The sequence below is a fragment of the Nyctibius grandis genome, chromosome 4, assembly GCF_013368605.1.
Source record: "Nyctibius grandis isolate bNycGra1 chromosome 4, bNycGra1.pri, whole genome shotgun sequence".
In the NCBI taxonomy this organism is placed as follows: Eukaryota; Metazoa; Chordata; class Aves; order Nyctibiiformes; family Nyctibiidae; genus Nyctibius; species Nyctibius grandis.
The window spans coordinates 12,321,648-12,345,727 of NC_090661.1; the positions used below are offsets into that span (position 1 = coordinate 12,321,648).

Genomic DNA, 24,080 nt, shown 5'->3' on the forward strand with positions numbered 1-24,080 from the left:
GAGCGCTTCTAATGATCCTCTTATATCGCATGAAACCTCTACAGCAAGGATACCATTTTAACACATGATCCATAGAGTCAATTACTCGCTGACTCCAGAGTGCTTTGTCAGAGACAAGGCAGCACTGCAAGGAGTTCACCTCATCAGCAAGTGATTATCTCAGCCTAAATTGGAATGTGAACAGCTCTACACCCTTACTGTTTGAGTAATTCCTTTACTTAATTTAAAAAAGGAAGAGAATTAAGGAGCTGCCACCTGTAAAGAAAAGATGTTCCAGCTTTTCACTTTGAATGTTGGATTGTTTTGAAGAGTTAGACTTTGTATTATGATGGTAACATCTTTCAAAAATTTGAATTTTTGTACGATCATGCGTACAGATGAAATAGATAAAGGGAATGCTAGATTTCAGAATTGCTGTGACACTACTGGTAGAAACTATCTCAACAAAAGATTTCTTACATGCAGGCATATAGGAGCCTAACGTGATCCCGCACCTGCATTTATCAGAACACTAAGCAAAATCAGCTGAGCACCTGGGACAACCAATTATTGTAAAATCAATCCAATAAACATTTGACAAAACAGCACCATTGCAACAGCTCTCTGTGAATTTCTGTTACTTTTAACCACAATCTCTCAAAAAAAATCATGCCTGCAAAGTAACAACACTCATTTTACATATCATCACCTTAAGATGGTGAGCTGTTGTGTACAGTTTTCCACAGCCATCATAATCACAGCGAAAGGCTTTCTCTCCACTCTGCTGAGATTTTGCAGTCACTCTTGGTCCATGTCCTTGCAAGACAATCTGAAGTTAAAAAAAAAACACCATTAAAAAAACCCCAACACAATGGATCAGAAAAGTCACACACTTTATTTTGCTATCAAGTCAGAGCTGATTCTGACAGGTTTCTTTTGTCTCTCTTTGCTATGCCATGTATTTCTTAGTCCTCACTAAATAAACTAAAAATAAATAACTAAAAAGCGTACTTTCTGATGAAAGGGAAGAGAGAAACTGTAACGCATATTTTCTTGTAGCTAGCAAATTTAAATGCATGCATTAATTAGCCAAACAGCAACAAAGACAAAATAATTTGAAATATAAGCCCAGTGGTAAGATGACCAAATTAGTAGACAGAAGAGGCTTAGATTACATCTAAGGTACTGGATCTGTTCCTAAGGGAGATTAGCTATAAATCAGACCACATTCAAAGATAAGTTCATGCAAAGGCCAAACAATAATTAAATGCACTTATAATGAGCACTTCTTGAAAATGAAGGAAAGCATTTTGTACTTTGTCAGTGATGCATGTGTTTTGATCAAACTAATTGGAGCAATTTGAGCTAGGTTCTACTCTCCTTTCTGGCATGACACAACAGGAAAATATACAGAATAGCTTTGTGTTGCAACTTAAACCCCTTTTAAAGACTTCTTCATACACTTCATACACAAACATTTATACAGGCTGAAGAAAGAGGCAGAAGCCCAAATGTAAACATTTTGATACAACTGTATGCAAAGTAATTGAGACTATTTTAAAAGGTCTATCCTTCTTTTAAACCACCCCCCTTTTCTTATGGATCCAATTCTATTCTGAATGGTCAAGAGAACATTTCGCAGAATGGATGAGGTGGGCAGGCACCTCTGGAGATCTTCTAGTCCAACACCCCCTGCTCAAAGCAGGGTCAGCTGCAGCAGGTTGCTCACAGCGGTATCCAGATGCGTTCTCAGTATCTCTAAGGATGAAGACTCCTGCAGGCTGCCCCCAGCCTTCACATTCCCAATTAATTCTTCTTGAGAAGTATGAGGTCCACCAAAGTGCTTCACCTTGCTAGCTGCTCACTAACTTGCTTTAGGTTGCCAGTTGCTATCCCTGAACTCCAGAAACCTCCTGGATTTCATGTGCCCTGTTGCGATGCTCTTCCAGCAGATACCAAAGTGGTTAAAATTCCCCATGAGGACCTGGGCCTGTGAACATGAGGCTTCTTCCAGTTGTCTGAAGAAGGCCTCATCTTCTTCCTGATCAGGCACTCTGTAGCAGACAGCCACCACAACACCACCCACACTGGTCTGCCAGCTAATTCTGACCCATCGGCTCTTGGCTGGCTCATCACCCATCCCATCCTGCCGTCCTCTCACATGAAGGGCAGCTCCCTCTCCTCTCCTTCCCCACCTGGCCTTATTAAAGAGCCTGTATCCATCCATCACAGCACTCCAGTTATCTGAACTATCCCACCACATCTCCCTCATCCCAATGAGACTGTAGCACTGCAACTGCACATAGACCTCCAATTCCTCATTCAAATAGATCAGAAATTTGATTGAGAACAACTTTCCTACGGATTCTTCAAGGAGAATGCCCCCTGTTACCTTCAGACTGTTCTTAAGACTTAAGATGCAAAGTTGAATATGAAATTTTTAATCAACTGAAATGTGCAACTCCACCACTTCAGAAAAGGTTCTCTGGAACCATGGAGAAAAACATAATGTCATGAATCAAGAAACCCATTACTAATACTATTGTTTAACCTATGATATCATGAATCACAGAAGTCACTTTAATACATTAAGGATCGTGAAGGAGATGCTTGGCTGAGCACCTGCATTTAAGCATTGATTTGTTTTTTCTATCAGTAAACCTTCTAGTATTTCCTTGTTGTTTCAGCATATAAAAATGTGTGTATAGTTGCTGAGATCTGCTATAAAGCTGAAGTATGCCAAAGTTTAAATGAAAATTAAAACAGTTCTATAATCAATGTGCTAATATCTGTAAGGAAATAACGAGACATAATTTTACCAATATTAAGATTGATCCAAAGAGGGAGGAAAAAATAAAACAAATCGACCACTTAGGAAAAAAATCAGTTGAACATCACAAGCATTTGTTTGTTCAAACAACTGTTTGCAAAAGTATGTGTTTCTTCACAATATATTAGTTGGTATGACTTGAGGATTATTACGAATTCAGCTAGTAGTATCATTCAACAAGGACAGATATAGTATTAAAATTACTGTTCTTAGAAGATAATACACTCTAAAGAAACTAAAAAATTCAGATGTTAGGAGACACAAAATCAGAAAAACATAGCAAAACATCAGAAAAACACAGCAAATAAAGCACCTTTATAATAATATGAAACTTGTTAAGAGGAATTGTGTATTTCAAAATACTCTTAAATAGACAAAATTTTAAAAACCCCTAATTTTAAAAAAAATCACAAATGCATCCTGAGTTCAGACAGGTAACACAGGAGAACAACAAAGGTAACAAAGATCTCAGCTAAGATTTTTATACTGTATACATACAAGCTTCAGTCATACGATTCTGCTTTTATTATGAACAGATGGGTATGACAGGTTTGAAAGGAAATTGTGATATCCATTTAGGCACATGTAGTCTTTTGTTTTCACATGTAGAAATCAAAAAGAGGGTTTATGCTTTTTTCTTTGGTGAAAAACCTAACCACATGTAAGTTCGAATGACTACTTAGCAGCATGACATCTGTTCTGTTCTTGTGTTACTTGTGGACTTAAAAAGTTTATAAATATACACCTTTTTAATACTATATCTAAATATGAGACTATTTTATCCCAAGTATTATTTCATAATGAGTTAAAAGTAGGTATCTACTTAAATTAAGATATAAACACGATTAAGATTTTCATATATAATTGATAGCTTTGGGACCCTTCAGTTGGCCAACTGAAGTCACCTTATAGGGGTCAGAATTTGAGACTAAGCCTCAATACCTTTTGAAATATTAGATCTTTTTGTTTGGAACATATAATGCTCCATAAGATTGGCACATTTCCATATGGCATATATGTTGCCATACTTGTAGAAGATAAAACAACCTCCAGATTCACTTTGTTTGGGGGCTGAGGCTGAAATCAACATGTAACTGGATACTGGTTACAGGTCATTTTGCTTAATAGGCTCTGACTTCCAGGTAAAACCCAACCAAGATCCTATCTTACTCTTCCTACAAATTTGCATTTTGTTGGGAGTTTTATCCCTGTTCCAACCTACAAGTGTACACAACCTCTAAATTTCTTGATCTCATTTAACGGAATATATTCCAATACCATAAATAATGCATGTATTAGCTATTCATTCCTTTCACAGTCATGCCACACAGGCAACAGTGGAGTGTCTGCATCTTTAAATATTGTGGGACCTAGCTTTTAAAAAACTTAAGAATAGAGAATTTTGATGTAACTGTCAGAGGTGAGCCTATAATTCTTCCTTTCACAGGTACTGTATTTTACCTTGGAAGATATTTTTCCTCCTTGTCTAGTTCATTATATCTTAAATAAAACAAAAAGGAAAAACAGGGCTTCTCTGACCAAACCTTCCTGTGCAATGACTTTTCCATTTTTGATTTTGTTGTTTGAACATGTGAGGGTATAGGGGTTTTATTATTAGTTTTGTTGTTGGTCATAATTCTTTGAAGCCCAGAATATGTTTTGCGTTGTCTTTTCCTTTAATAAAATATGTTATGATGACCAATACCACTCTCCTTACATAACCACACGCTCTCTTTGCCTTGCCATCTGGGTGCAGCAGAAAAGCAGATCGGACAAGACAGTATCTGGCACAAAAAGCTTGGGACTTAATAAGTTGCACCTGTATTTTTCATTGCCCTTTGAATTTTTAAGTTAGTATTTTCACATTGAAAAGGTTTTTATATTTCTACATACTAACAACATGAATACAGAAAAAGAAATGGAAGTATTTTTCTGCTGCTTTAAGCATGCACTAGGAGCCACACTCTTACCTACTGATAACTGACAAAACCCGCAATAAAAGTCAGGCACTCTTAACAGGGCAAGCGGAACCAAAATAAGTTATCAAAGAGACAACAGTTCCAGACATATGCCTGGAATTGTCTCTCTTGAGAAGAAAATAACTCATTAATTGAGTCAGCATTCCTTCTGCTTTAAGGACTATAAAAAGTCAGTTCATTCTCTGGAAAAGAACTTCTGAAATACTTACACCCTTACTGATGACATATTCAGGTCAGCTTGAAAAATCTTAGAAATGCAACATAATTTTTATTTACCTTTTAACAAAAAAACAGTAAATATTAGATCTTTTTAGAATCCTGTGAAAGGATCTTGTACAAAGTGAGAAATATGACCTATCTGTATAGGTCTGAGATCTAAAATCTAAAATTCCTGAAGGGTAGCAGCAGACCCTGGTTCATGGCTACACGGGCTTGCCTATCATGCACGTTGCTGGACAGAGAAGACAGAAGAAATAGATATATTGAATTATTTTGTATCGGGCTACATACCTGCATTTTTTTATCTTGCTCATTTTCACCTATCATTCCTGTACCACTAACACTGTCATTTCCATCAATAGACACCTGAAAAATGAAGTTGAAATGGTAAAAACATTTACAAGTTATTTTTATTAATCTGAAAAACAGAGGGTTACAGACAGTGCCTGAGGGCTTTTTATTTCATAGCTCTCTAGCTCCCTCTTGAAACATGGTTACCCTATAGTACATTAGCTTACATGAAAATCACCACTTGTAGCACATACATTATGGAACAGGTAAAGTGAGCATCTCAAAGTTGTCTCAAAACAAGGTAGGAAAGACTGCAAGAACCAAGTATGTTAAATTAATAGACTGATGAAAAGTATTAAAATAAATTAATAAATTTAACAATACTGAGTTCTGACAGAAAAAAAAAAAGACGATGTTTACTTCTGTTATAATAGGGATGTATCTCTCATTCCCTCTTAAGCAGAATTTACTTGTTTCAAACAGCACAACTCCTTTGGAATCAAAATACCTAAGACAATGTGTTACATCTCAATTCCAAATAGTCAAATTACAACAGCTAAGCAAAGACTTGTGTATTGTTCCATAGGTTTATTTTTAAAAACAGTCTACAGGAGGAGAAAGGTATTGCTGCTTTCCAAGGAGCTTATAAAAATATTGAAAAGAGTATTAGATGTTAATTTGAAATCTTTATTTAAATAAAAATGTAACTGCCCAGTTTAAAAAACCCACACAAACTCTCTCACGTACATCAACTCAAAGAACAGCATCTTATTAGTCACTGTAAAAGAAACTACTTTAACGTATACATTACATAGTTTCCTGTTCCTTAATTGCCTCTGCATTGAGCACAGGGATTCACAATACTCTTTGCACCCATTACACTCAAGGCTGAGACTGCTGCACCTAAATCGTCTAAGTGATTTTATTATTCTCTAAAATAGTTTGTCAGGAACCCTACCTCAGCTGGTATGCTCATGCCCTTTCACTAAGGAGGTCATAGCAGGCTCTGGAGAACATTAATGCCTGTGTAAAGTATCTCGCTCAAAACATCAGCTACCAACATTTTGCTTGGAGACTGAAGATGAACTTGTCCCATATGACGTTTTCAAACTGTACTATCTTTCTAAATTAGACAGTTGTGAGCAATATACTTTTGGCAACTTTGAGCTAAAACAGTGAAGAGGAAAGTGCCCAAGCAGAGGCAAGTTTACACTACAGAGAGACTGCAAAGAGAGTCTGCAAGCAGGTAATTCTCGGGTGGTATTTTTAAAGGAAACAATAGCCATTTTGGGACCTTCTCCTGCAGAATTTTTGAAGGGAGGGGAGAGAACCTGTACAGAAAGGAGACTTGAATCACTTCATCCTGAACTTCCTGTTGTTGGTTGAGAAAGGAACTGGTGACATGAAATTAAAAGTTCATCAACACCACTGGAAACAAATGATCCAAACGGAATGTGCGTGCATGTGTGCAGACATACAGAAATCCCAGGAACTGTACTCTCCAGCAGCTGGGATGTCGCAAGAAACAGCTTATGGAAGAAAAGTATGTGTTGTAACCTCTTCACGATTCCATTACATGTCTTCTGACTCGATGTTCACTGAGAGCAATGATCTTTTTCTGCCTTGGTTGCTCTAGGAGCAAGGAGGAATTGACTTAGCTCAAAATTAAGAGGACTCTAGTTAAGTCTTTGCATGTGCTCTGCAAGACGTGGGAAAATAGTTCTATGCCTAAACGAGAAGCAAGGGACAATGAAAAATGTACATCTTCCACCACTTCCAGTGAGCTTCTCTGTAGTCTTCTTGGATCTCTTGGTATGAACTCTCTTACAGAGTTTCTACGCTGATCTTGGGCAGCCTACTGATCTTTGCTATTTCTGCCTGTTACGTAGGACACGGGAACATAAAAGAACCACCATTCTCCAAATCCGCCTTTAAAATTTTCTCTGCCCTTTTAAGTTTTGAAGAGAAAACCTTCCAAGTTAACAAAAAAAGCAAGACACTCAATTTTAAACCTCTTTTTTTTCAGTATTGGAGAACTCTGAAGGGATTCCAAGAAAGATCTTTGGGTTCCTCCTAGAAGACTTAGATTCTAAAGAAAGATTCAGTCTGCCTTCAATTAAGAACATAAGAATGCCTATAGAAAGTCAAACTAAAGGTCAATCTAGTGTAAAGGTCAATCATTTTGTCTCCAACAGCAGCCAGTAGCAGATGCTAGAGAAGACTAAAGGAAGAGGCCAAGCATATAGTGATACATTCCCAGAAATATTCTCCCAACCTCCAAGCAATTCGTGGCTTAGGAACTTCCTGAACTATAAGTCACATGTTTCTACCTAATAGCCCTGGATACATTTTTCTTCTATGAATTTATCTAATTACTCTTTGATTCCAGAGACATATTAGCATCCACAATATCCTACAATCAGTGCCATGGCTTTACTTTGTGCTGTTTCAAGAAGTATTCTTCCCTTGTTTCTCTTGAACCTGTCACCTGAGTTTCATCTGATGTTTCCCAGTTCTTACACTGGTAAAGACAATGACAAGTCACTACTCTTCTCTGCGCCACTTTAAATTTTATAAAGTTCTATCATATACTTACCTCATGTATTTCATATGTTTGGTCGTTATTGTTGCCCCTTCCTGTACCTTTTTCAATGTTCCTATACCAGCTGCTATGAAAAGTATACATTGCCTCACTATGAAGCGTACATGGACATGGAGTAGAATCACAAAACCACATTTCTCCTTTTAAGAGAAAGACAGGGTTGTGATGATTGAGCTATTATTTGCTTTTGTACGTAAAACAGATGCAATACTTGGAAACTTACTTCTACTGACTTTCCCTGAGAGGTTCTAGCAGTACCTTTCAGAATACTGTTCTGAGATGAAAGCTTAAAGAAAACAAATAGAATTTTTCCCAGACATACACAAGTATGCTACAGAAAACAAACTGACATTACAGAATTAAAAAACAGATGTTGAGATAAATGGGATAAAAATGCAAATTTATTTGCATTTCTTCTGTTTCTCCTTTTTCACCTTCTCAAAACAGAAACTTGTAACAAATTATGACTAATATAGCTCCTTGTTAAGAAGGACAAAGTTATCATAGAATCATAGAATGGTTTGGGTTGGAAGGGACCTTAAAGATCATCTAGTTCCAACCCCCCTGCCATGGGCAGGGACACCTTCCACTAGACCAGGTTGCTCAAAGCCCCATCTGACCTGGCCTTGAACACCTCCAGGGAGGGGACACCCACAACTTCTCTGGGCAACCTGTTCCAGTGTCTCACCACCCTCACAGTAAAGAATTTGTTCCTAATATCTAATCTAAATCTACCCTCTTTCAGTTTAAAACCATTCCCCCTCATCCTATTACTACATGCCCTTGTGAAAAGTCCCTCTCCAGATTTCTTGTAAGCCCCCTTCAAGTACTGGAAGGCTGTTATAAGGCTCCCCAGAGCCTCCTCTTCTGCAGGCTGAACTGATTGATTTATGATTGATTTAAACCTATATTAAATAGTAGCGAGGGAATGTGTAAAAGCTTGTCACTACAGCTCAACTAACCTTGAATTACCTTTTATTTAATGAAATGTTAAGGCATAGCCAAACATAACACAATCTGACTTGCTCTCTTAGGATCTCCTCAATTATAACAGACAGAAGCATAATGGAAAGAACAGTTTATAAGCCATTTAATTATGCTAACTGGCCTTCTCCCAAAATTTTACAACTCTCAGTGACACTAGAGGACAGATTTTAAAATTTATTCTACTCTTTTTCCAGAGCAATACAAGCACTGATGGTAATCATCCAGCAACTGGGACACTGCTAAACTCTAAAGTTGCACTGCCCATTATTATACTTACATCACGCTTTACAGAAGTCCAGTAAAGTGGACAACATGAATTTTGAGCATCATACTACCTTTTACCATTGAAAGTATGGATCAAAGAAGTTTTTCCAAACTCAGTAACTGTCTAATTGTCTATTTTACGCTTCATACCATGCGTTATCCTTGCCCAGTACACCAGGCCCTACTCTTCCCAATGCAAGAAAAAGAATTTAAAAATAAAAATCCAGCAATAATGCCTGAACAAGGATAATTTAACTTTGTCCTTCTTTCCAAACAGTGTCCTCTCAAGAGGCTCATTTCCAATGCTATATTTTAGAGAAAATTATTATTTAGTTGTCTAAATCACTTTCCCAGTCAATCTGACTCCACATCATTTCAGGGTTCAATCTTCTGTACTTTTTACGCAACACTACAAACTGGGGCTGCTCATGATAGTGAAGCACTGTCATGATAATTTGGTGTTCTCTCTTCTAAGAGTCTGAAGACTCTCTTAATTATCATTTTAATTCTTAGATCACAATTGGCTTTTGCTGTCAAAAACATTAAAACGTTACGGATAGAGAAAATGTCTTTCAGTATACCTTGGCTGCATATTGCTCCAAAGCACTGATGGTATCTGCATCAATGGCAGCATCTCCTGTATGAAGACCTGCCACTGTGCCATCAGCTTGAATGGCTAAAATGGTATCTGACTGTGGCATTTGCACCGTGTGGTGAATGTAGGCAGTAGTTCCATCCTCCAGCTGGACTGCTTGTAATGCACTCTGGTCGTAACTGTCTGAGAAATAATATTAGAAAGTGTTACAAAAGAAAAGGAATAGCAATGTCTGCATGTTACATGAGAAACTACTGTTGTTTAGGAAATGTCTCCTAAAGTCATATATATGCATGAAATATATGAGAAATATAACCACTAGTATACGAGAAATATAAACACAAAATATTACTGTGAATAGCACTGATGAAATTTTTTTCAAGACAACACCTCCCATAGCTTTATTTCTGCACACTTACAAAAGTGCAAAACCAATTTGATACTGGTCTAGCTTTATTTACAAAGGAAACCAGGAACACAAATAAGCTTTCCGTTTTGTATTCACTCATAATAAAATGAAAATAATGTAACACATGTACCGATGTCAATAGTTCAGATTTTAGAATTCATAAATCTGATCGTTTTAAGAACAGAATCATGCAAATATGCAAAAGAAGCACATAAAATATCGGATGACTTTTAAGGAAGAAACTTTATTATATTCTCTCCCCTTAGTATTGCTGCTTGTAGAATGTAATTTTTGTCACACTAGTTTAAACATACTTAAAATATCTACTTGTTCACTTTTTGTAGTGAAGTAGTACTATGTCCAAGACTAGTGTAATCATCTTCTGCAGAAATTTAAGTTATCATTTAAAAAAAATACGTTTGCATTCTTGACTGTCAGCTGTCACGTTTTCTGCGCTGCTACCTAATGGCAAAGTCATCAATAGCATGATCTTTAAAATTTAAGTCAATCTCTACATTCTGTAGCTCAAGAGGGATTGACTGATTCTTACCTGCTTTCTCTTCTCATTTTCACATGCAGTTATTGCTGAAATCTGTATAAGAGCTCACATTCTCTACTAACATGACATATAGTTAACCTTAATGTGATCCTAGGCTAAAAAAAAGTGGGGTTTTATGGTGGTTTTGATTCTGTTTATAACTGTTATATGAGGCCCAAATAAGGAACTGAACGAGTCTCATTTCAACAATTTCCAGATGTCACAAAGTAAAAGCAACAAGTAGTCTACACTGGGAATCACACTAAATGACGTCACAGTCTAAAAAGAGTACCATATTTTATACTGCTGTAGTTCTGTTGAACCCTAATGTAATAAATCACACTTCAAAAAAAAATTACCTTTCGAGGTGTGATGAATAAATGCCGTAGTTCCATCTTCCAGCTGAACTGCTTGTCCATCTTCCAGACGCAAGCTGTCCCCTGTTCAGAAGAAAGAATTACAATGCTTCAACAATAGTTTGAAAAATCCATTAGTTGGAAAGATGAAGCACTAAATACCTAGGATTACAAAATACCTAGGCTCTCTTCATGACTATTTCCATTAAAATAAGAAATCAGGCTATTATAATGACCGTTAATTACTTAATATCAATATTTATCATTAATACATCATTTTAGAATATACTTCTTGTATTATTCCACTTACTGCTTTTAGGCATGGGTACATGTTGAACATAAGCAGCAGAACCATCTTCTAATTGAATCACTTGGCCATCCATTAGTTTACCATCTGAAATACACAATCAGAATTCTTAAAAAATATTCTGTATGACACATCACAGTTTAAACACACAGTTGATACTTTCTGGATTAAAATATCAATAAAATATCACAGAGAAATAATGTTTAGTAAAGAGTAAGCACAATATGACTATACTGAGGTTTTAAAATTCTGGGATAAAAAAAAGGAAAAGGCCTGATGTCCTATCCAGTAGGCAGAATATTGATATTTGGGTCTGAAGTGTAAAGATCATCTCACTTTTGTTTATGTTCTGCATTTGATACCTGCATCTTATTAGTAGCAGAAATAAATATTTATTTTATAGTATTACTGTAATACCCGTAATTCCCAGCTGGAATTGGAACTTCATAAACATTGTATACATTTTTCCTGACTTTACAATCCAAATGGGTTTACAATCCAAAGTCAGGGGTTAAAAAGGGGAATACGATTTCAATGCCCATCAACTTCTAGTCATTTGCCTACCTTTAGAATTGTGCTGTATATAAGCAGTGGAGCCATCAGCAAGGGTAACTGCTTGCAAACTTACACCTTCCATGTTTTCTAAGTTGTCACCATCTAGCAAGGAAAAAAGTTCATATTCACTACTACCAGCATCACACCCTAAAAATCACAACGTAACCACCTCCATAAATTATTACATCCCCTTAAAGCATAATGATTTCAGAAATAATAGGAAACAGTTCTTACTTGCTTTCTGGTTTTTGAACCACGAACATATACTAGGATCATATGTTCAAGATTTTGCTCTGAAAACATGACAGCTAGAATGTTATTTTCCTTTACTAAAAAAGCTACAATGTCACTGAATAAATAACTACAAACCCGAGGTTTTAGGAGAAATACTAATTAGGTCATGAGTGTAAACAAATATATATATATATGTATATACTTGTATCGATAATTTTGTTTTGTACACTACTACCTGTCATCAATACACACAAGTCTATTTAGAATAAAACACAGATTTAGAAAAAAGTTCTAAATCATGTAAAATCATAACAAAGCTGTCAGAAAACATCAAGTTTAAACCAATCCTAGATCACCAATCTATTTTAAAACTCAACTTGTTTCATACCTACTTAGATATAATCTGAAGTTGCAAAGTATAAAACAGTAAAACTATATTGAGAATAAAGTCAGATTTTATATTTCCTATTTGGCACATTTACAAACCTATTACCTTAATTAAGAGATAATTTCCTTTTAGAATTAAACTAGTGAACATAATCAATGTCAGTTAACTAAGAATAATGCATGTTAGCTTTTTCATTTAGAATATACTACGTGAGTTTGAGAGTTTTATCTGAATTTCAAACAGAAAAGACATAATAATGTAAAGATATTTTAACCTGAAGGTTCACCTTGCACAGCTACAGCTTCTGTTAGACAAAGAGTCACATGCTGGGCCTCCATTCCTCCTCCAGAAAATTCAGTCATTCCCTGAGAGTCTCGATTTATCTGAGCTAATAACATTGTCTACCTAGAAAGAAAGTATTCACAAAACATAGACAGAAAATTTAAATACAGAACCAGAACTAGTTAAAGATAATCCAAGATTAATCAGATTTTTATACAGCTGCTACAAATATTTTATGTTACCTTCCACATAAAGAAGCAGCAATGAATGACTGACTTACCTGGAAAATACTTCAGAGGAAAAGTTATTTGAAATAGGTAAATATTACTACCTCAATTAATTAAGCTATTAAGAACCCCAGGTAGCAGTTACTACACTGAAGTGCATCAACCACATTTAGATTTCAATTAAATATGAATTATTCAACCAATGTATAAAGAATAATGGTGGTAATGACGGTATAAGTAATGATATCTTTTTGTCCTCAGAACTAAAATAAAGCTGACAATTCACCCACAGTCACCCATGACAACAGCAGGGCTTTAACTATATAAATTAAACATCTCTCCAGTGCCAGTAAGAGGTTTACAATCTATCACACACTGGGAAATACACACTTCATTAGTAAATCTGACTGAATGATCCAACTATTTCCCTAAACTTTCCAGGAAGGTTTCTCTTAAAGAAAAAAAAAAAAAAAAAGAAAAAAAATCGCTCCTTGAAAATAATAAAGTATCTCATGATAAAATGTATTAATAAGACAACAGGATAGTGATTGGTGAGCTACAGTCACAACTCTGCATGTACCTCGTAGGACCAGATATAGCCATCCCTTTGGATACTAATTTTTTACCCAGGTGTGTTTCAATATGGGAGATTAAGAAGTCTACTGACTCTGAAAGGGTATTAGTAATTTTCTGTATTACTAGATTAAGAAGCTATAAAGGAAATACATAACATTGCATTCTACTAACTCAGATGTTGGCTTTCACCACGGGGAAAAAAAAACCAACCAAAACAAACCCAAAAAGCAACCAAAAAAGAGTCACTGAGTTCTGCAAGCCCTTTAGTTAATGTAACATACACTTAGATGTGGATGCAAGGGGCAAAAAAAAATCACAAGTATGTAGGCTACACAGCATTAAAGCAACCTTCCCTCCACCCCATTCTCTTGATAGTCAAGATTTTTTTCTCACAATAAGATGCAGTTAGATAATCTCACAAAAAGGTTACAGATAAACAATCAAAGCTTTTAATCTTAGTACGGTTCTATGATCCGCTGTTTTGTAATTCAAGGCTGAGAAGAATAATCTAGGGGGTTTTAATTTACTTATGATTACATTACTAAATAACTAAACTATTTTTACCTCTGCAATCCAGAAATCTGCCCTTGAATGAGCTACTCATTGACGGTCTTAAAGACCACTGAGAAACTCATGCTTACGTCAAAACTAAAGAATAACGAAAGCAAAATTATACCATTTAGATACTCCAGCATGCCTGCAGTATTTAAAAGGTTTGGTATGCTAATTTAGTAGCTGAAAATTATACCTGAGCAATATTTTCCAAGTACATCCAAGTGACTTTGAACCAGACCCTATTTCCTAGAGAGGCAGGAGGCAGCTACATAAGTTTCTTAGTCTCCGCAGAGATGAAGCTGACCCACCCCCAGCTGCTGCAGCTCCACTGCGTTCGCTGGCTGAAGGGCTTTAACCCGAGTGCTGTGCACAAAGCAAACGCATCCCTATGGTCCAAGGCCCGCTAACTTTTAATGTGGTGTTATACCAAGTACCCACATTACCTCCTGAAATCGGACCTGGAGTCTACATCACCTTGGCCTGTATGAGAATATTATGGACAGTTTGTTTCACTGTTAAGAGCCCAGTTAATGGAATAGATACAGTTTATTAAAGAAAGTGGAAGGGGGTAGCTTTAGGGAGGTTTTAAACCTCCTGTAAAAAAAGCAAGTTTTTTAATGCACTATGTTGAAAATCATATGAGAGAGGAAAAAACCCTACTAATTATCAGTTCACAATTCAGTAAGAAATATACCTTCCAAGATTACAATCCTACATAATATCTGGAACACTAAGGAGATTAAAATATAGACTCTTAATACATAATTTGAACCTTGAACAACTCTGAGCACCAAAAAGAAGATACAGTTAAGAAAGAAACCAAAATGTAATTCAAAAGAGGTAGGAAAGATTTTTTTTAACCTCCAAGGGAAGATGGGAAATTCTTGTTCCCAGCATCCTTTTCAAGAAAAGCTTTTCTAGAAAATGGCGTCTCTAAAAGTGATGTACCACAACAGAAAAAGAGCCAGTGCAGAGAAGCCATCCAGACTAAATCGCATTTATACTAGATGTTTCTGAAGAAAATGAAATAGCTAAGGTTTTTTTTGGATACTACAATAGAAGGGACAAGGAATTGTATGAAGACATAAGAGATCCTGAGTCCTACTCCTTCCTCTGCCATCTCCATGTTAGTGACTTTGGACTAGTAAGTTCTTTCCCTACTACTCATTTTTCCCCCCATTTCAAAACAGGGACAAAACGCTTACTTAGAAAGCACTTTGCTCGTAAACCAAAAATGGGACACCATGCTGCAGCTACAGGATCAGCTTAAAGAAGCACTGAAGTGGCCCTACCCTCAGTGTTCATGTACTGTGCAGCAAATAAGATTAGAAAACTGATGCAGTTAAAAAAATAAACTAGCACCAAAAAAAGCTTTATTCCAGATCAGTTTGCAAGGACTGCTTCTCTGGAGGTACTGCCAGCTTGTAGCAAGTTAAGTAATTATGATATGAGATGCTAGTGGTGCACAGAGGTCGTCCGTCTTCTTAACTGCTAACAGTGTTCTGTATTGCCAATGTTTTCCATACGCTCAGTTTTCAGGACACCTCACAGAAGCAGGTTGCAAAACAGCTAGACCATTTCACACAATGGAGAAGAAAGGCTATGCAACCACTGGTTTTGACTAGAACTATATTCTGAAACAATTCCAGCAGGGACTGCATCTCAAAAGCCTTTCAGCTCGGGTCTACTTTAGAGTATTCCCTCTCTTAGACAAAGTACCTCTTAAGAAGCCCCCAGCATCTTTAATATACTATCTGCCTTTAAAATAGAATAATGCCCTTCCTCCAGAGCTTATGTCTCATCTCTCAACTTTGGGGAAGCAGGGAGGAAGCCAGTCAACACAGACAACTGCAAAGGCCTGAAGAGTCAGAGCAGAACCAACTGCTTAAAGGGCCAATGGCTATTTTGGAAGAAAAAAAAAATCTAATGCAAGGTAAATTTAAGGGCCAAAGGAGCATCTCTTCTTCCTCCCCAGTGGAGAGGACAGGCTAACCAGACACAGCTATGAGCTCTGAGGAAGAGGATGGGGAAGAACTAAAGAAGACAAAGTTGGCCTATGTTGTAGAGAAATGGGTCAGGCTATCACAGAGATATTGCTGCTACACTGTTACTTTTTTTTTCTTCTTCCTCTGTAAGAGTGGTCAAATACAGGAACAAATTGCCAAGAAAGGTTATGGACTCTCCATCCTTGTAGGCGTTCAACACTCAACTTGTCAACAGCCCTGAACAACCTGATCTAATCAGACCTGCCTTGATCGAGGCTGGACTAGATAACCTCTGGAGGTCCCAGGTCCCTTCCAACTTAAAACTGTTCTATGGTATCTAATAATTTTGATATTTTATACATTTAAAACAGTATCACCATGCTATTGGTACATCATCCAGCCTGCAAACCTAGTCTCCTATCGTATTTTTATTCATTTGCCTTGTTTTTTTGAAACCAGTCTGTTTTCATCACTCAAGCCTCTTCCCTTACCTCAGCTTTAGTAACTGCCTTCCCCCCCTTTTCTGCTAACTGGCTTACATGCTGCTTTCTCCTCAGCTTCCAGCAGATTTGTCTTCATTCTTCTTCCAATCTGAATTTCACCAGCTTCTTTCCCTAATCCACCTCATTGCTTTTATTTCTGTGCATTTGCATCACACTAAGCTTTTTCTTTAAACCTCCTGTCTGCCAGGAATTTTGTCAGCAAGAACCTGGGAGAGAAAGATTTCCTTTACCCACTTCAAATATTGCACCTCATTAGTTAAAAAGCAGCTGAAAGCACCCATTTTTAGGAAAATACATGAACCCTGGGGTGGGGCCTGCATGGCTGCTCAACAAGACTGATGAACATGTATTCTGCTTGTTCTCAAGAGCTGTCCTACAGAAAAGACACAGGCTTAGTCATGAGAGACTCACTGAAGTGAAAACTTAAGACTTGACTTTGTGAACTCTTGCAGATCTTCACAGATCATACACAAGTTACAACTTTCAAAGGCACCTTAATGATGATATTTGGGAAGACTTTCACAAGGACAGTAATGCATATTGCATTCCTTAAACAATTAGTCATCAAAATACTCCTACGGTATTCATGCAGAGAAAATCTTACCATTCTTTAAGACAGTTAAAATACTTCCCACAAAAAAATCAGCCTTAGACAGAAAATGGTTAGACTGAAAAATCTCTTAACTGAAAACAGCGTCTGATAGAAGGAAGCAAGAGCCAGTCGCAAGAAGTGATGCTGAAACAAGTCTCACACTGTTACTTACAAAGCAAAAGCAGTTAGTGATGTGCGTTGCTGACTTAATTGTGCTTTTTGACAAAAGCTGCACCAGCGAAGTAAACCCCCAGTAGAACACTGATAAAATACACCATCCAGCAGGGTACATAGGTGCAATTTTTTATTAAATAAAAAACCCAAAACCAAACCAGCCCGCCAAATTGTCTGAACAGAAGAAATTGTGAACTCAAGTATGCTTTAAATTCTCAACACCCAGAAACCAGAGGGATGCAGGGAGGGGGGAGCTGGGGGGGGAAGGCTGGTTAAAAATAAAGGATTTTTCATGAAGACTTCATCAAGTTGTCTATCTAGAGAGCACCTCCTGCATTATTCCCTCCAGTAATACTCAAACAGAATCTTTTGGATGCTGTCACTTGTTTTGGAGAAAAGATGCAATGTTAAAAGAGAAGTTTTAATGTAAACTCAATCTAGCAGCCGGAAACAGGAGTCTCCACTAAAAACCAGGAATCAAACAACTACGAAACAGCAGGTGGGATTTAGGCAGCTGAAAAGCAAAGCAAGAGCTGGTAGAGGGCATGCTGCCATGGAGCAGAAAGTGGGTTTGGGGCACTTGGGAACTGTGGCAGCTGAGAGGACAGCACGAGGAGACCCCACATAGTAGAGAATGTGGCAAATAACAGCTGGAAAATAGCAGGAATTTGCCATTTAGAGAACGACTATACCACTGTATTGCTGGGCAAAGGAAAAAACCTGCAGTGACAGTCGCAGAAACTCCTTAGAGGAAAAAAAAGATTATGCTCAAAGGATGATTAACAGGAAATGGAATTAAGTTTGTAATAGCAGTCATGGAAGAAAACTTATGGTTATAAAATGCAATCTAGAATGCACAGGAATAAAAAACTGTGAAAGAAAGACAGGAAAAAAAGACAGACTACTCCAGACATTCAGCAACCTTGTGATTGTTCACTCTCCTTGCGCAGACAGCACCGAGAAGTTTGAAATAATATCCTTTTATTTAATTTGAAAATAAACACTTTTATTTTTAATACACTTCTAAATAATATACAAACACATTGTAATTTTATAAAACTTACAAAAACAACACATAAAAACCCATCCAGACATGTAAAATAGCAAATGACACACACAACTCCACAATACAAACTTTCATTAAGGAATTTTAGGAAACTGCATTCCCATGTTTGACAAAGCTGGATCCCGAAATCAGTTCGTATGTCAGCACAGTAACATAATTAAGGTTTTTCTGAAGTAAATAGTGGCTGCATTAGGGTCCTTAAACAACTGATATGATTGCAAATATCATTTCCCAAAACTAGTCTGATTAACAAATATTTGTGAAAAATCAGAATTAGTACCTACAATTAACATTCTGGATAAATACATTTCAACTGATAATTAATATGCATTACAGCCTTCCAGGTCTCAGTGCAAAAATTGACTGACACGGACTGAAAAACTGACCAGTCCAGACAAAGTTTTTTTTAGACGACCCAAGTTTATAGCTTACTAATTACATAAAGTAATTTGACAGCTGTAAGCTCAAAAATAAAAACACAGGAGAACTAAGGCTCTCTGAAATCTGTTCCCATATGTATCTGTATAATAACATTTTCCAGTATTACACTGGAAATCTGTAGGAGGGTGAGAAATGAAATCTAGAACCTGTGGATGCTTTGATCAAATGCTTTAATAGACGAGACATGGATTTCTTTCTTCATCAACAGCCCCTACCTTTTTCAGTATTTTACCACTGCACTGGAGCATTGATTTCATGCTATAATTGGTCAGACTGACTTTTAGTGAACAAACATAACAAACTACTTAATGTTAGGCATTTCTAAATTTCTTCGTGCTTTCTCCTACAATCTTAACTCCTTTTACTATATTGTTTTCCAGTCTCTTGTAAAGGCAAGCAAAACATAATTAAACAGCAACTTCCACCACATCAATCATCCACTGTATAAAATGGAAACAAGGCTGAAATACAGAACAAAAGCCTCTGCAAAAGAATCTGGTAACAACAGTTGGATTCAGATAGAGGGGTAAAGATACACCATTTAATAGCAAATTACACAATTATTTTCTAGATAGCAAAGAAGCGTTGTGAATTACGAACCACGGGCTCTAACCCTGGCCCTGAAGAAGAACCTAACCAAGACCTACAGCTCTGTCAACTGCATAAGCATGATGTATGAGTGGCAGCACAGCTAACTTGCAGAGACTTGTGTTGCCCAAAGCAGAGGTTTGCAGTCAAACTCAAGGTTCCTTTCTACTCTTTTTGCAGTATTCCAACCTTTCTGCTCCACTAGAGATACATCCTGATTATAATACTGTTAAAGACTAATTCACTGCCACAGACTTCGATATTTCTTCACAAAAAACATAAATGCAAGGTCAAATTTATCACTGCCATAACCAAGCACAACTCATCTGATTTCAGTGTGAGCAGTGAGAATGACATTTAGCCTTACATAATCACTTTATGTTCCAGCAGCCTTTTTTTCCCCAAAGTCATCACCACGCGTTCAGTTTACATTGTGAATCCCATCTACAGAATGTTAAAAATATTGTCACTGAGCAATGCTTGCATTTTATATATTAAAAAAATTGGACTAACCAGTGCAAATAAAGAATGTTTACAAATCCTTACTCTAACCAATATTACGCGATTATGCATATGTGTGAAATTTCACACTTTGGAAGTGCTGAGGATGCTACGATTTTCAGATGTATGCCACTTAAACGCAGGCATATCAGAAAGCCACCCACCAAGTCCTACACATGGGGAGAAGACTCAGGTTGATCCCAAATATGACTAACTTCACGTGTTTCTTAAACATGTTAGAGAAGAAATTACTGGTTAATCTATGTAGGTCAGAGTAGTTCCATCAGTATATTAACTGTCAGCAGTGCTGACAGAAAGCTAATTAAACTTATGCTGCAGCTCTGGGACAAGCACCTCGCCAGCAAATGCTTAGTTCAACGATCACATTTGCCTTGGGCAGCACTATTACAACAGCACTGCTTCTAAGTAACTACACCAATGACCAGCACGGCTTCGTAAACCAGATTTGAAACAGATTTGGGAGTCCAAAAACAGATTTTGAGAGATCCGATTCCAAAAATCCTGCATGAAAGGTAACAAGTAATTGAGATCCATACAGCGCCGTTTGCAGAGGTACAGAGACCAGGATTCTGAAAGCTTTATTTAAGTACAAAAAAGTATACTAATGCACTTGGTCAACGACCAATACATTAGTGAGACAGCTGTTCTTTGTAAAGTGCCATCCAGATTTAGCATGAGAAAGGGCCATATAATCTGTACCAAAACACCAAATTCAAATATGACTGAAAACACCTATGCATCATTCCGAATACTTGAGAGTGTGCATGAAATGGCTTGCAGGCACACTGCGACAGGAACAATGTAAACTCACCTACCAAAACAAGCCAGCAAGTTTCTCTGAACTCAGACAGTCTTCCTTGCTCAAAGTTAAGACACTTTTCTTCTTTCCTGGCCAAACATGTATTATCAATGCTCATGCATACCTTCTTTTCTAAAAAAAAAACCCAAAACAACAAAAAACCACCCAACCCTATTTCTCTATTGCAGACTGACTGGCAATAAACTATTTTTGTTTTAGTAGTCAAAAAAAGTAAGGATAAATAATTATAATGTGCACGCTCAGAAATTGAATGTTGGACCTGAGATCAGAAAAAAAGCTTAACATATGGTAGGTTGTCTGATTTTCTGTTTTATACTTGAAAACCTTAGAACATGATTAACAAAGCTGAAAAAAAACCCTTTAAATAATCTTTCAGCACGCATGTTAGTGAGATAAAGCACTAGATTTCGTTCTAAGTGGATTTTCCCCCTGCAAGTCACAAAGCGAGAAACAGATTAAAGCACTTAACCAACGAACCTGTGTGTTTTCAAAACTACCGGCTTTGGGGGTTTGTTTTTTACCATCAAGTATACATGCACAAAATACTGGCTATATAAAGAAGGCATACAGATGATGCATGTCAGAATTGTATTCAAATTACTCCTAGAAATGAGCAGTAACGCCTACCTGCAGTTAAAAAAAAAAAAAAAAAAGATACACTTAACTTCTGAAGCACTTCAGGAGGCTACTTAATCCTTAAATCATAAATCCTTCAGTTATATTGGTGAGTGTTTTAAACAAAACAAGGAATATTTGGTGAACTGGTGAATACTTAAGTGCTAAAAATCTGAAAAAAATCGAGACCAACTATTTCTATCAATGTTTTACTTTCCTGTCAAACAGACGTCTAACTCTCTTAATTGTCAAGAAATCACAAAGGTGTCTAATTTACATCAGCAAAACAATTAAACTTGGCTGTGCCCCTTCAAATCCTGCAAATCTGCTGAGACTGCCACAACAAAACAGGGAATTTTGAGTGGGTTGTTTTGTGTGGTTATGAGTTAATTAGTAATCTGGTGACTACATTACAGATGTATCAATATTAGCCATGACAGTTAACAACAGTGTTTTAGTCTATGCGTGTATTTCAGGAACTACACAGATGACCTGCTGAATTGACAACGTTTACCCCGAACTGCAAAAAAACAGATTACAAATGTAAATTGAAAAACAACACATCTAAATATATTACAAGAAACTCTGTGTAATACCATATTAGCTGAGCGTGAATATACTTAAGATATGGGCAACACCAACTAACTTGCAAATACAGATCCATCTTCCAATTCTAGAGAAGTCTGTCATCAGAAATTAAGATCATAAAGCAGATAACAAAATTTCCCCCTCAAGGAATGTATAGAGGAAAACATTCAGCAGACAATAAAATACAGACTGAGGGAAGTGGAAGACTAAGTAGTTATAGTAGGAAGTTATAGTAGGAAGACTAAGCAGTTGTAAGTGTAACTTTGATGTCAACTTTGAATATCGCAGAACTTGCTGGAACTGTAAATTCCCTTCAAAACTGAGAACTTCATTTATTTAACAAGTGTTGTCTTGGTGGAGCAAAGTACAAAGTATACAACCAAAAAAGCAGCGCAACCCAGAAAATTTTAGCAGACTAAGTCACTGGAAGCATTCACTAATTTAGTCCAATTCCGCTTTTGAGTAACTGATCAATGATTCCTGGTGTGCAGAGCACAGAGTAAGAGCACCAAAACCATATTCCCTTAAGTAAATCCAACTAAGAGCAGATCAAGTTACAGACTTAAGGTACAGGCAGAACCCCATGATCTCCATTGTGCCAGGATGGGTCATAAGGCTTCCCTTCCCTCCTCCCCCAGAAATACGGCACCTCCCTCAGATTCCTCACTCCATCCTCAGAACAATTCCTATGCACACCTCTATTTACAGGAACTTGCATTTCAGAGCTGAATTCTCAGATTCCAGAAGATCCATCTGTTAGGATCATGATCTTAGGGATCCATAAGCTAAGCAGAAATCTTCCTTCAATCTTTTGGGATCTTTCATGGCACAAGGCACAGGAATAGGCTACCCGATTCATGCTCTCTTTACCAGGTGTGCCAATTTCCTTGCAGCACAGAGGAGATGAAAGAAAAAACTGCCCACCTATTAATGCAAAAAGAGCAGAAAGCATGCTGTTGAGCTGTAGAAATGTGCAAGAAATGTGACAATACAGTGAAAAAGCCAGTGGCAAGGAAAGGCAAACAAAGGTTGGCCCTGGATGCTATGGTATGTACATACACGTCAGAGGCAGCAGAAGTTACAAAACATCGCATGGGAAGCAGAAATCATGGGGATGATTAAGGACGAGGGTACAAATCAAAATGCAGGCAGGAAAAGAGTAACGAAGGAATCCGCCTACAAGAGCACTGAGACAAATTAGATCTTCCTCATGAGTATTTTCATTCTGTCCATTACAATGCCTGAGACTGGAAGAATTGCCCTGATTATCAGGAATGTGCTGTTCGCTTTGTGGATGGAAACTCATCCAAATTCAGCTGAACCCTATGCTTTGGAAAACAAATAGTTTCACACATGCCGTCTTCATGTTTCTCGAAGACTCCACCTATGCCAGGAATGTTTTAACCCAAAACTCATTAAGGCCAAGACCTACATGCAACTGCAAGGAAACATCCCACACTCTAAATGAAGCCCAATTACACTCTAAGAGAAGCAACCCAGTTCAAAACTGTCTTCTTAGCTTTATTTTAAAACTAAACACATACATTTTATTAAGGCAAATACATAAGTCTGCAAGAGTAAACACACATACAATGTTTTAAAGAATGCCCAGAAAAGACAGTGTCCAGGGAGAGACCACTACCACCACCAAACTTCAGCTGAGTAACCCTCAGCCTAATCCCTCTGGACATCCCACAGAGCTGTAGGTGAGCAGGCAGCCCGCGCACCAGCAGCATGGCTGCGAGCAGGCACGGCCACAGCAGCCTGCTGCTCAGATCCTGTTCACTTCTCAAACTCCTACCAATTCCCTTCTCCTGGACAGTACTGGACAGCAAAACATGGGCCAGCGGCAGTCTGCTGAGATTAAGTAGTATACAATTTGAGATATTCTAGGAACAAAAACAAATTTACAGCCTAACTGTGGCAACCATTACCAGGGAATATTCATCACTATTATCGCTGCCCCCGCCTCCTCTGAGAAAAGAAATTGCCAGCTCATGATAGAAGTTTTGA

General features: G+C 37.3%; 1 protein-coding gene across 2 annotated transcripts in view; it reads right to left on the bottom strand.

The window, feature by feature from the left end:
- Positions 1-24,080, bottom strand: part of ZNF143 (zinc finger protein 143) — a 43,224-nt gene that overhangs the window by 17,221 nt on the left and 1,923 nt on the right. The window contains exons 2-8 of one of the 2 annotated variants that reach the window (XM_068398313.1): positions 12,820-12,938; positions 11,921-12,013; positions 11,360-11,443; positions 11,053-11,133; positions 9,733-9,929; positions 5,299-5,373; positions 689-808 (exon numbers count right to left, since the gene is read on the bottom strand). In XM_068398313.1, the coding sequence (XP_068254414.1) occupies positions 689-808; positions 5,299-5,373; positions 9,733-9,929; positions 11,053-11,133; positions 11,360-11,443; positions 11,921-12,013; positions 12,820-12,931 (762 nt within the window). In that variant the 5' untranslated portion in view covers positions 12,932-12,938. Of the gene's footprint in view, positions 1-688; positions 809-5,298; positions 5,374-9,732; positions 9,930-11,052; positions 11,134-11,359; positions 11,444-11,920; positions 12,014-12,807; positions 12,939-24,080 lie in introns of both variants that reach the window. The other variant, XM_068398312.1, reaches the window with a different exon arrangement.